The 13,232-nt window shown below is 40.2% G+C and overlaps 3 protein-coding genes across 4 annotated transcripts in view; 2 read left to right on the forward strand and 1 right to left on the reverse strand.

Annotated features, from left to right (window-relative positions):
* Positions 1-6,503: 6,503 nt before the first annotated feature.
* The window catches only part of RB195_009115 (uncharacterized protein), a gene marked incomplete at both ends in the record, with an annotated part of 30,492 nt that continues 23,763 nt past the window's right edge, over positions 6,504-13,232 (reverse strand). The window contains one exon of one of the 2 annotated variants that reach the window (XM_064195956.1): positions 6,504-6,773. In XM_064195956.1, coding sequence (XP_064047101.1) covers positions 6,504-6,773 — 270 coding nt within the window. Of the gene's footprint in view, positions 6,774-11,751; positions 11,917-13,232 lie in introns of those variants that run through there. The other variant, XM_064195957.1, reaches the window with a different exon arrangement.
* RB195_009116 (uncharacterized protein) lies at positions 8,815-9,120 on the forward strand (the record flags this gene model as incomplete). Its single annotated transcript, XM_064195958.1, has 1 exon — positions 8,815-9,120. The coding sequence occupies one exon, from the start codon at positions 8,815-8,817 to the stop codon at positions 9,118-9,120; it is 306 nt and encodes a 101-aa protein (XP_064047102.1).
* RB195_009117 (uncharacterized protein) lies at positions 9,241-9,876 on the forward strand (the record flags this gene model as incomplete). Its single annotated transcript, XM_064195959.1, has 1 exon — positions 9,241-9,876. One exon carries the CDS (start codon positions 9,241-9,243, stop codon positions 9,874-9,876), a length of 636 nt encoding a protein of 211 aa, XP_064047103.1.

Raw genomic sequence — 13,232 nt, forward strand, 5'->3', positions numbered from 1 at the left:
ATAAGGCATAAGGTAATAATAATAATAATAATAATAATAATAATAATAATAATAATAATAATAATAATAATAATAATAATAATAATAATAATAATAATAATAATAATAATAATAATAATAATAATAATAATAATAATAATATAAAAAGAAGAGATAAATAAATACAATGACATAAACAAATAAATGCATACAAGAGAATATATTAAGACTATATGAAAAAGTGCCAATCACTATGTGTACACAATGTCTTTAGGTCGCGGATGTGGCGCAGTCGGTAAGAACTTCCGCTGTGTCTGCACGATCGATCGGAGGTTCGAATCCGCCCTAGGGCTCACCAGAGCTTTCCTCCCTCCGGAGTCGATAAATTGGTAGCAGAGTTGCCTGTTAGAATAAAAACACTGACTTCACATATCAGCCAGCCCCCTGCAACTTGTTGTATAGGCTAGACACGCGTACGTGAACTCAAGCAGTTCCGAATTGAAGTGAACGTGGTGACGCATCGCAAGCGGATTGAATAACGTCAGAGAATTCAGTCTCTTTTTGTGTTTTTAAATTGATGTAAACACGAAGTTATTATAATGCTTTATTCTTGACTAACTTTTCGGCGAGTTCACATTCTTCAGAACCTAAGAAGGTAAAATTCAACGTGATTTATCCGAGCAAGCGCCTTATCCATACAACAAAGAAAGTCTTGAGCTCGAGGTTAGATCCCAAAGCTACAAGTCAAAGTGCAGATCGTAGCTTAGGATCGGAGAACTTTCCTGCTTCTGCAAGATACCCACGGTGAGGTGACCAGCGCAGTCAACTAGAGTCCTCAAATAGGGGACGAGTTCCCGCGTAATACACAGGTATTTCTTCTTGCTATTCATCCTCGGGTTTTTGGAGTAGATCCCGAACGCCTTTAGAGCCTTACACGTGGCAGTATTAGGTTTCTGCGCCAGTATCGTATCCTAACTTCAAAACCTTAGGAATCCGTGCCTGTGAGCACCCAACGCAGCGGAGTCACGTGATTTTCTTTTGCCGTCCAAGTGCTCTTTGACTCGAATACATTGTGGTCTAGCTGTTTCTCCTATGTATTCGTCACCCTACATCATATATGAAATCAGATAAACAACACATGAACGTATGCAATCACATTCCGAAACATTTTGGACTCCGGTGTAGTTCAAATACAGTCATACAAGCGATCATGTATTAGTCTTCGTTTAAAATTGCTAAGGAAATTTTAGCTACCCGCCTGTATAGCGGAGACATTGGAGACATTCGTGTACAATGCAGTGACATCGGAAGGCTCTATTACATATTGAGTTATCGAAACGTGTATGGTTAAAGTGATTCAAAAACATACGAGTGTTCGTTAAAGGCAGCATACCACGAATTCACGAGGGGGTGATTCCGTCCATTTCTTCCTAAGTGCCGTAAAAAAACGGCCCGTAAGATGCGGCGCCGCACAGGGCTGGCGCGCTCCAATCGAACTAGTTGTAGAAAATAGTGCGCCGGAAAGCTCGAAGCTGTGTCTTCCGGGCCGTTTTCTACGGGAATTAGGAAGAAACGGATACGGACGGATTTCACCCTCCTCCTCATAATCTACGTCCACGTATACGAATACTTCACCGGAAATCCGTACCACTCGAGATTTGTGGGGTGATGCCTATAAGTGAACTGGCACGAATCTCAGCAGCCGAAAGATTGCTAGGGGAGCTATGCAATCGCTACATATTCTTCTTCAAATTCAAATATAATAGTCATGTGGTGCTTGAGCTGAGCTCAGAACTTCTACTGTTTTATGCTGACAGCTGCTCCATTCTCCAATGTCTAGAATTTCTACAGAATTCCTTGATAAAATCAACTACGAGGAATTTAAGAAAATAACGAATAGCAGAAAATAGGAGAATTAATCCTGGAACTGTTTGAAATATTTATATAACCATGCGCATACGTCACCTTACTCCATAACGCGGAACAAAATCGAGATACAGTAGTCAACAGTAAGCTAAGACGAATGTAAAGCGCTTGCTTATTGTTCTCGAGGATCGAATCTGATCAAATAGTTTTAAAGAAACTGAACTTTTCGCGTAAGTAAGTAACTTGTTATGCGTTATGTTGTGTTGTATACATGATTACACATTCATGAATATGAGTGGTGATAGAATGGGTGGTTTGGAGAGTTACTATCAACTGAGCTCAAGAAATAAATAAAATTAATTAAATTAAAAAAGAATAAAAAAACTGAAATATATAGGATATTCATGAGACATGGTGGGTCTTTTCCCACGTAAACGTAGTAAAACCACCACAAAGACTGTGGTTTAGCATCGAATAAAACGACGAAAACAACAAACTCGGTACTCAGATTAATGTAATGCTATTAAGTACTGTGTTCTTTTTCTCAAACGAAAAGGTTTATTCGTCAACCTCTTCTTATGTTTGTGAGCGGGTTTTTGATTGAAGATTGAATTATAGAACAAAAGAAAGGCAGGAAAAGAGGAGAAAGTGCGGACGGTGGTACAAATGCACAAACAAACACGAAAACGAAACAGGGAAATTTTGGAACGATAGAGGGCTGGATCAAAAATCTCTAGATCTAGCTGATTTAATTGATTGACTATTTCAAGTGAATGATTGAATGAATGAATGAATGAATGAATGGAAGAAAGTGTTATCAGACAATAAGGAGTCTACAAATGTGGATGTGAATAATAAGTATAATAAGTATGAGTATAGTAGGAATGGCTTGAATGTAGAAAACCTGACTATTAGATGAAAAATTATAAGACCTTAACTAAAGGAATGAACAAGTGAATGAGCAGGGTATCGAACGAACGACTAACCGAACGACTGATCGAACGAATGAATGAATGGACGAACGAATGAATGAATGGACCATTTCTTCGACAAACAAAAACTGGTATTAGAAAAGTAAATAAGTGAGCAGTGCAACAAAAAAGGATGAAAGAGTAAATAAAAAAAACTCCAGAAGCAATTGAAATGGTCCAACATAAAAAAGCGAGTTTTGTCTGACTTTCTGAGCTGATAATTGGTCCAAATTTGCCCATTTTGAAAATTAACGTAATTTGTTGAGAAAAGTGAATAAGCAAAAAGAAGGTAGAAAGATTCAAGCAAGAGTTAACACTTAGTTTCTTGTGTTTACTACATTACACATACTACATTCCATTTGTCTCTCTTTTGTCGGTTTTTCTTAAATTTATGTCCTTCATCGGTATGATTGTTCATTTACCGTACCCGGCGTGGTTGGATGGTTTGGCAAATAAACAAATAAACAAAATTTATAGCATTACTTTACAAATATGGTGCAAAAACAAAACAAATAAAACTTTACTTAAAGTGTCACACCACGCCAAAATTTTGTATGTAATAGAAGATTACGATAACTGCCACAGAAAAAAAAACATTCCATTATATTCAGATTACTTTTCGGAATCCTCTGGAAAAAGACACATATATATGTACCAAAAACTTTTAAAATTATCTATTATTATAATTATTGGAATTCTTCTCTTCTCCTCCCTCTTCCGCATCTTTCATGTCAAGTGAGTTTCTTCTGATCTAATTTTTAACGATTAAATAACCAAAGCAGATTTCATTTTATTTATTTATTTTTTCCTTAATTGAATTAATTTAACTTCAATCAACTTATTCCAGATTACACTATTAAGATCTATGCTGTATTATTTTTCTATAACTAGTTTTTGTTGTACTACCATTAAATAGTAGAAAAACCCTAATGTTCACTAAAATCTCAACGTAAACTCATTTGAATCTCGATTTTCAAGGAAAAATCTGTATAATTTTGATTAGGCTCAAATACTGTAATTACATGGCAACAACACAATTTTTTTTGGAGAGAAAAATCCAAAAATCTGTTTATTCGCGGACCTTTTTTGGGTTGTTGCTCGTAAAAATGACCGATAGTTAACTTGTTTGGTTTGGAATTATTGTAACTCAAGCAAATGTCTTCCTAAAAACGTAAAACCTACAATAATGATTTCGGATTACGCGATGAAAACATCCAAATAAGGCTTTAAAGATGCTATCGCCTCATTTTACCTCGAAAACTCGAGCTCGTCCACACCTAAAATATTTCATGTGGAGCCAAAGTTTTCCTAGAAAGCATAAATGCTGACATCAACAACTATGTAGTTTTGTAACGCTATGAAGGAATCGACTCCGTCTAAGGTTTCAAAGAAATGTTTACGTTGGAGTCCACTTTTTATTCACCTAAGATTTTTTTCACCGTCTTCAACAATTTATCTCACAGCAATCTGAGTCCAAACCCAAAAGAATCAAAAATATCGATGAACGAAGACTGTTCACTATTCTATTAATTATGCGATGGATTGGAGGAATGCCCTTGTTGTTGATTAAAAAATAAAAATATTAGAAAAGTATGAAAGAAACCTATGGAACAACCTGATGTTCTGCGGTCAACTTCATTTAATTAATACATATAAAGCCTGCGAAGTGTTTCCAAGGAAATGAAAGAAGCTTCGGGGAAACATTTACTCTTGTTAGGTCACTAAATAGAAGAAGTGTTCTTACATTCCCGTGGACTAATGTATGACGGCAAACATTGGGAGAACGTCGTTGAAAATCTACCAAATAGGAGGAAAAGGGTTGTAAAAAAAATAAAGGAGAGTGCATTTCAAACTTTAAAAAAAGTAAGAAAAAAGAAGTAAAAAGTTTCTTTTAGTCTCAAAAATAAAGGTAGCAAAAATACAGAGCATAGCATTATTTATGGTACGACCCATATACATAGGAGCTCAGGAATATTACTGGTAGAAAATCGTAATGGAAATATGTAAATGACACCCTGTTAGTGATCACTGAAAAATTGTCGCCTAGTGATCTTCGAACGAATTCGATTCTCTCCGTACCTATTCGAATCAGATTTGTTCAACGATCAACAATTTTAGGAGCTTCGATTAGTCGAAAACCAGTACTGTAACTCCGACTTCCGCCTTATTTTAAAAGGCGTGACGAGCGACGAATGTTTTTGTGCCGCGTACTGCGTTCACAATGTGTTGGCGATGAACGGGTGATGGTGGGTGGGGCGGCGTAGCGTACAACAACGACGTCGCCGTCATTCAGACGGTTATCCACAACAACGTACTACACTGTACACAAACGGCGGACGCTCTAGTGTAAAACGGAAAACATCATTCATTACTTTAACAAATTGAGCCAGTTTTTGATAATTCTTCAATGGTGCGAATTTAATGTCAGGATAGGTGGGGTGTTTGTACTTTTACAAATGAAATTGTGCCGTACTTCGCTCTTTCTACATAACCGAAGACAGAACGAATTCAACAGTGACGTTGTAAGTGTAGAGAGAAAAAAAGAAGCTGCTGCAGCACTTTTTTCCACAGAAAAAAATAACAAGAAAATTGAAGAACAGAGATGAATGTTAGGAATAAAATTAAAATAAAACAATAACAACCTTCATTTGCCTGCTTTTTCGCCGTCTTCAGAGGCATAAATAGAGGTTGATTGAAACAATCTCACGGTTATTCCATCACGTGCCACAGTACCTTGGCTCAGTGATTCAATAGTCGTTCAAGGTAATGAAAAAAGGTGGCTTGAACATTGAAAATAGTTTTACGTATTGTTCCACCGGATATGGTGCGGTTGCTAGTACTCTTCTCAATGTATCAACGAATGAGTATTGCTGTGTAGGACCGCCAGCGACGATACAGATGATTCCATCTACACACACAATATCAGACAGTGATAGGTCGCAGAGCGGTATAAGTGGCAAGAACCCAGTTGTTGTCGACAAGCATTCATTCCTGTTATTCATTGAAGGGTTTATCTTAAGAATCCAAAACGTCTCCAACGTTTTCTTTGCCGAAGTTTCTCTTTCATGAGCTAGCACGTCATAATCTTTCCGTTGTGGGTCGCATGTCTATGACTTTCAAGTGGTGGCATTGAACTTTCACACCGTTTTTCCGACATATGTTTACTAATCATCACTCTAAGATTCCACAATGTTACTGCGCTGCAAATCAAGCACTAAATCTCATATATCACCTCCATTGGTGCGTAGTCGCCTGTTTTTAAGGGCAAATAACAGATCTTGCACGGATGCAGTATCTGTCGCATAATCTGTTCTCAACAAGCTGGCTTTTGATGTTCGCATTAGAGATATTTACCAGAATCACGTAATCTTGTAATTGTGCTTGAACAACGCTGCGTTGAACGGCGGCACTGACAGATATGAGAGGAACTCAAAGGGGAAGTTTGTTCTTGTGTGGAACATTGCTATTTACAGCGGATGTTCTTCGGTAATGCGGACGTTTTGTATGGCAATGCGATTCTCAGAGGTGGCCTTCGCGATTCACCATTGTCATTAGTAGCGGTTTTGAACAGACTATGAATCACTGTCCCTTAAACTTTAGTCGGATGTGCGGATTTGGGATACAATAAGATGTTCTTGCAACTTTCTTTGCGACACCACTCTACACTAATAATGCCATTTGAAGCACTCATTTGTGTGTTGCAATAAGAGGGCCAGCCTTCTTTTGGCGTACTCGCGTGAGTCTTGTGTATTGCGATTGTTGATTTAGTATTCGGAAACACTCATCCATTTCGGACTGTGTTATGATGCAGCAATCATCGATGTATCTGCAACATTTTATTGGTATACGTGAGAGCACAGTTCCTTCACTTCTGCTTATGAAGCAGATCGCCAGTACTGGTGTAATCGTTGGCCCATTGCTAGCCCTCTCAATTGTGCGAAATAATTCCCAGAGCACCTGAAAATGTTGCAATTTAGGCATTCCTTGATGAGTGTTATTATGCAACCCTTTCTGACGCCATATGTTTCCAAGTTGCTACAATGTAAACCTATCATTTCAGATAGAGCTTGTGGCGCCTCACTGTTTTTATGTGTGTTTTTTATTCATGAAGAGTGAGGTCACATCAGAGGTCTCAATCACGCAGCTGCTCTTAACCCTCGCACTGCGTTCAAAAAAACCCTGCCTGTTTGACGAATGAGATGGTATTTTAGACAAAATCTATCCCATAATTTTAATAATTGATCACGAAGTTCGGTCCGGTGGTCCTCCCACACCATGCACACTATGTATGCGCACAACTTTTGACGGCCTTTCTTTCTTTCTGAATGTGGCCGCTGATGTTGAGTTCATCTCATCGGATTTCAATTCGTGCGCTTTCATGAGAGTAAAGAACAGAGAACAAGTCGGTTTGTTAAACCTTAGGTGGCCTACAAATCATTAATCGAGAACAACAGATTATGCAGTGTAAATGCTTGAATTATGTATGGATGACTGCAGAAAAATCTGTTGGTCTTGTGTGGCACTTGTCAGAACGAACGTAATATTGTCCTATGTTTTAGCCCCCCTAAAAAGCCAAAACCTCAACGTCATAATGGTTTCATTTCGAAATCTCGCAGGCCACACAATTAGAAAACATAGGCATAAGTAACGATCACATTATCACCTAAAATTAAACTCAAAATAAAATTCTAAAAGACGCTTTAAAAAATTGAAATGGAACGGCATACAAATGAATGAATGGACAGCTATATTTGAACAAGTGAATGTGAAGGGGCATCCTGAGCGGATTGATTACTGCCAGAAACGTTATCCTTTAACTTTATTTGAACAATATCAGCAAATTGCCAAGAAAATGTGACCCCAATTCTGACACCCCCTTGTTTTTTCGGTTCAAAGCGTGCAAAAAAATCAACATTATGTAACATCCGAAAAGGTTGCGCAGGATACATAATAGGAAATCATTGGGAAATCACCTTACCGACCCGCCAAAAATTCGGAGAGCGAAAAATTATTTGAAAGAGTTTCCTCGCAGCTCCCAGCGAAGTAGTCACCAAGGGTTTCTGTCTTTAAACTCACAATCGAAATCCAGACATTTGGATTCGTTCCGTGTGCGGTTGCAGAATGTCAGAATTATCGTAATCCAATTGCTTGACGCTTTCCAGATATGCTATTGAGTTTTGGTTGTTTCACTGGGAAAATTTTTCTTTTTTTTAGAAGAATTGGTTTTTTAGAAGCATTGATTTTTTTTACAAAAGATGAACATACACTGCCAACTTACACATAGAAACATAGCCGCAGAAACAGAAATACGCGATGAAAAAGTAAGAAATGAAAGAATTCTCCGCCAGAATGGCAACCATAGTACTAAAAATACGCAATTCGAACGAATCAATACAGAAAGAGGCTAATGCGCTATAATACCCACATGAAACTAAACAACTCTGTTCTGTGCCGAGGAATTACAGCAGTGATATGTCCTTTTTTCCAACGATTGGAACTTTTAATGGCACCACCACAGGGCGGGAAAACGGCAAAGTTTGAAAATGTCTAACATTCCTTGAATCCACCAATTATCTAAAGAGAGAGTTTTCATAAAAATTCTCCTATTATTAGGCAAGGTTCGAGACATGCGTATTTTACAGATATTACAATGCAACCACAGAATAGCGCCTAGAAATGCAGAAATTAAGGAGCACTGAAAGCATCACTTCACCGAACGACACAACTCCTACATCCACATATTTGACGGCCTGAAACCGTTTAAAGTGACTGAGCACTACAACCAAACACATTCATTTTGTTCATTCTATCCTCTTATAAACAAACAGAACAGATGTAACAGTGGAAGACCACCAAGACTGTGTCGTTGTATAAAAAGGGAGATCTACATGACATCGGCAACTATCGCCCAAACTGCTTACTGTCCTTCATCTACAAGCTCTTTACAAGACTGATCCTCAATAGAATAGAAAAAGTCTTGGACGAAGGACAGCCATGCATGCAAGCAAGGTTTCGGAAAGGAGTCAGCACGACTGACCACAAGCACACTGTTTCGAAACTCATAGAGGTATCACGAGAGTACAAGATGCCGCTCTGTCTCACCTTCATCGACTTAAAGAAGGCCTTCGACTCAGTTGAGACGGAAGCGGTCGTGGAAGCCTTGGACAACCAAGGCGTCCCTACTCAGTACATAAAGGTACTTCGAGAGTTGTACAGTAACTTCACGACCGGAATTTCGCCATTCTACAAGAACATCATCATTGATATGGAGAAGGGGTCCGACAGGGTGATACAATCTGACTAAAAATATTCGCAGCCACCCTCGAGAACGCAATGCGAAGGTTGGAATGGGACGACATGAGAGTGAAGGTTGACGATCGGCAACCAACATCTATACCATTTACGCTTTGCTGATGACATTGTAATGATAACATCTAGCATCAGCCAAGCGGAACGAATGCTGACCGAGTTCGACGGAACATGTGGATACATCGGACTTCAGCTGAATCTGCACAAGACGGTATTCAAGCGTAACTTATGGGTCTCGGATGCCCTATTCACGCTCAACGGAACGAACATATCCGAATGCACCAGCTACGTTTATCTGAGTCGGGAGTTGAACATGATGAACGACCTGACCGCCGAGCCGGCTATCCGAGAGGAGACGAGCGGCTTGGGGAGCATTCAAAAGCCTCCAGGATGTAGTGAAGAAGACCAAGCGGCTCTGTGCTCACCTCTTCAACACCACCGTACTTCCTGCTTTGACCTATGCTTCAGAAACCCGGGCATTTCGCAAGCAGGAAGAAAACGGTGGGCGTCATTGAACGCGCAATTGAGAGTGATGCATGGAGTATCCCGCTTCACGCAAGTGAGGGACGGGATTCGAAGGTCTCTCCTACGTCAGCGATCGAAGATTAGAGACGCAGCTGCGTTTGCCAAGGAAAGTAAAATAAGATGGGCCGGACACTTGATGCGTTTTAACGACAACCGTTGGACTAGAGCCGTGAGCGACTGGGCTACTCGAGATATTAAGCGCACTACAGGAAGACCGCCGGCCTGATGGTCAGACCTTTTCACGAAATTCTTTAAAGAAAGATGCGATGGTTCTAAAGTCCTTCGCGAGAAGAGATCCTTATGGGCAACCTATACGCGTGGCCTTGGACAAAAGGAAATATTACTGGTGCCCGCTCGAGCAAATGACAACGGAAACAGAAATAGTACAGTTGATACTGGTTCTAGAGAGTATGGACCGCCGGCCCGATGGTCAGATTTCTTCACGAAGTTCTTTGAAGAAAATTATGATGCTCTTCGTGTCCCATGCGAAAGGAGGAACAACTGAGCCAAGTTGGCACGCGTTCGGGAAAAATGGAAGAATTACTGGCGCCCACTCGACTGATTCGAAGATAAACGGGAGTCAAGATAATCAAGGTAACCTTCTTATATTCCATTGTGCGTTCGACTGATATACAGTGGACGTTTGTGTGGTGGGAATATTTACAACGATTCCCGAATAGTGTCAGGTGAGTGGAAAGTCAAAAAGACTTCCGATACTCGTCACATTGTCGAGCGTAAACAGTTTGATGGATTAAGGACGGCGAAAACAGCAAACATTCAAAAATTCACCTATGATCTTATTGTTGCTGCCTGCAGCAGTGTACTTTTTTCTCTTATTTTGAAATGAAATATGCAGTGAAGGAGAAAACATACGAGAAGTTAAATAAAACTTATAGCAGATGGATTAAGATCAGTAGCATGACTTTTGAGTTTACAACCACCAGAAACTGATTCGATGAAGAATGTTGAGAAGCGAATTCCGATCCTCGCTTTGACGTAAGAAATGAAAGTTAACGTGAAAATTTTTCATGAAATATGATGACAGTAAAAGTGGACTTAGTATGACACATTGAAGGCAGTACATCACGAAATTTTTGATGTCTTTTGACGAGTGGATAGTGATGAAGGTGTACCTCGGAAGCACTGAATCCCTCTCAACTTTCTCCCTGGAAGAAAAATTTCAGAAAAAAGAGGTTTTGAACAGTTTCGTGTGTTCCCACCCCAACGATGCATTTTATTATGATTATGGTTATTATTATGGTGATAGAACGTTGGCGGCCAACAACGAGTGCGCAGTTGTGCATCGTTTGAGACTTATAAGCCGCAGCCTGTACAATGCGCTACTGCGCTAGCCGATGTAACAAGTGGTTGGTTTATCCTCCGAGACAAGCCTGTCACCAATTTATGGACCTCAGAGCGATTTGAGTCCTTGGTTGGATTAGTACAAATGTCAAATGTCCTTTGACCATGCAGTTGTAGGCGGATCTCTTAGCAACTACGCTACACTCTTCCACAGATATCGGGGGCGGACCTTTTTCTTCGTTGTTGACTTCCGTTAAAGGTCGTCTACGCTTTACAGTTGACCTGAGCCTTTTTAAAATTTACGATTAAAAGAGGTGCACTGATTTTGTCTTCTTTTTCCTTCGGACAGTGCTGGTTTTAGACTTACATGATGGGCGACCTAACCTTTGAGCTGAACAGGAGGAAACGAGTGGACTGGGAAGTTCAAAAGAGCATAGAGAGTATAGTGAAGAGGACCAACAACATCCGGTTCTATGCTCATTTATTCAACACCACCGTTCTTCCTACTCTGAGCTACGCCTCGTTAACTTGGGCGTTTCGTGAGGAGCAGGAAAATGCGATCAGCGGTCATAGAACGCTCAGTTGATGCTGAGACTATCCCTCTTCACGCAATTGAAAGAGGGGATTCGAAGTTCAGTCCTGGGCGAAGATCAGAGACGCCGCCTCGTTTGCCAAGGAAAGTAAAATAAGATGGGCCGGACACGTGATGCGCTTTAACGACAACCGCTGAACCAGAGCCGTGAGCGACTGGGTTCCCCGCGATATTAAGCGCACTACAGGAAGACCGCGGGCCTGATGGTCAGACCTTTTCACGAAGTCCTTCGAGGGAAGATACGATTCTCTTCGAGTCTTTCGCGTACGCATGACCTAAGGCAAATGGGAGTATTACTGGTGCCTGTTCGATCAAATCGATGACAACGGAAGCAGAAGTGGTAGAGGTGATACTGGCTTTAGAGAGTATGACCTAAACATTAAGCAATTCCGAGCCCATTTCAGTACCTCTACATTGGTTTCTACATTATTGTTCTCCTTCTTAACCGTGCAGTTAACTTCACCTTTTGATTGGATCGAAATTGCTTAGCTCAATAATCGAAAGATACCATTCTTTCTATCATCCTACAGACAGTGCTGGTTCTGGACTTACATGATGCACTTTCATTTCTTATCATATGTCTGGCAAAGTTCTTCAGCGGATTTGACATATATGTACCTTATTCCGTCTACATAAAAACAAATAAGTAAACAAATTAATAAATAAGACCCAATGGTAATGACGTGTTCATGGTGCTAAGCATGGTGATACGCGTCTACCACAGCGCAGGTTCTTCCCTCAGCTTCATACACATTCAATTTTCTCTCCGTACTGCTGGGAAAAAAGAGGAGGGGTATGCTCTTAATGATGCGATTCCTACAATAACACAGGTGCTCAATGCTAAAAAAATCAATGTGCCAGATTGGTTTGATTTGTCTCATTGAGATGTGAGTACTCCCGCGGCGATAATAATGGGAATTCCCTATACAACTCTAGCTGTATTTCTCGTCATTAAAGTCACCGCAATACGAAATTGGCGTATAGTGGAAGCTGGTGGAAAACATATGGTTCTAACTATATATGTCGAATAAGCGCGTGGTATCGCTCAATTTCCAATTATCGTCCTGAAAAACGGCATGGGAACGGGGATTGGTGCAACGAGGCACGTTAGAACGCGCCTGTTTGCGCTCCGATCCTCTCACAAACACTGAAAATATTCAATGGTTTTATTTAAGTAGGCTGTCGGGGAGATCTTATTGACTAACGACCACGTGCACCTGAATGCGGCTCTTTCCAACTTACCTCGTAGGGGGGAGGGGTTGGGGGGCAGACGACGTTCCCATGCCGCGTTTTTTTATCCTTAGGAGAACGTGAACGGAACCACACTCATATTCGTAATCTATATCCCAAATCCCATGTTCTCCATCAGGTTTCCACTCTACATCAATTCCGTGAGACACTGCCGATTGAAAAGTAATTGGTAAACCAGTAACTGTGTCCTGTGTCCACAGTGTCTTGCGACCATAACCATGTCATAAAATCAGTGATGAAAAAGAAAAAAATGAGCGGATTCGGTGGATTCAGTGTTAGAGAGAAGTTTTCCTCACACGCTGATCATATCATTTATCATGTCCTTTAATTGCTGAAAAGATGAGTCGTGTAGGAGAGCAACACATTCCCAGTGAGAAAATGATAGTTTTTCTCTTCAGGAATCGTTTCCGATGCTAATAACTTGGATAATTACATTA

The sequence above is a fragment of the Necator americanus genome, chromosome III, assembly GCF_031761385.1.
Source record: "Necator americanus strain Aroian chromosome III, whole genome shotgun sequence".
In the NCBI taxonomy this organism is placed as follows: Eukaryota; Metazoa; Nematoda; class Chromadorea; order Rhabditida; family Ancylostomatidae; genus Necator; species Necator americanus.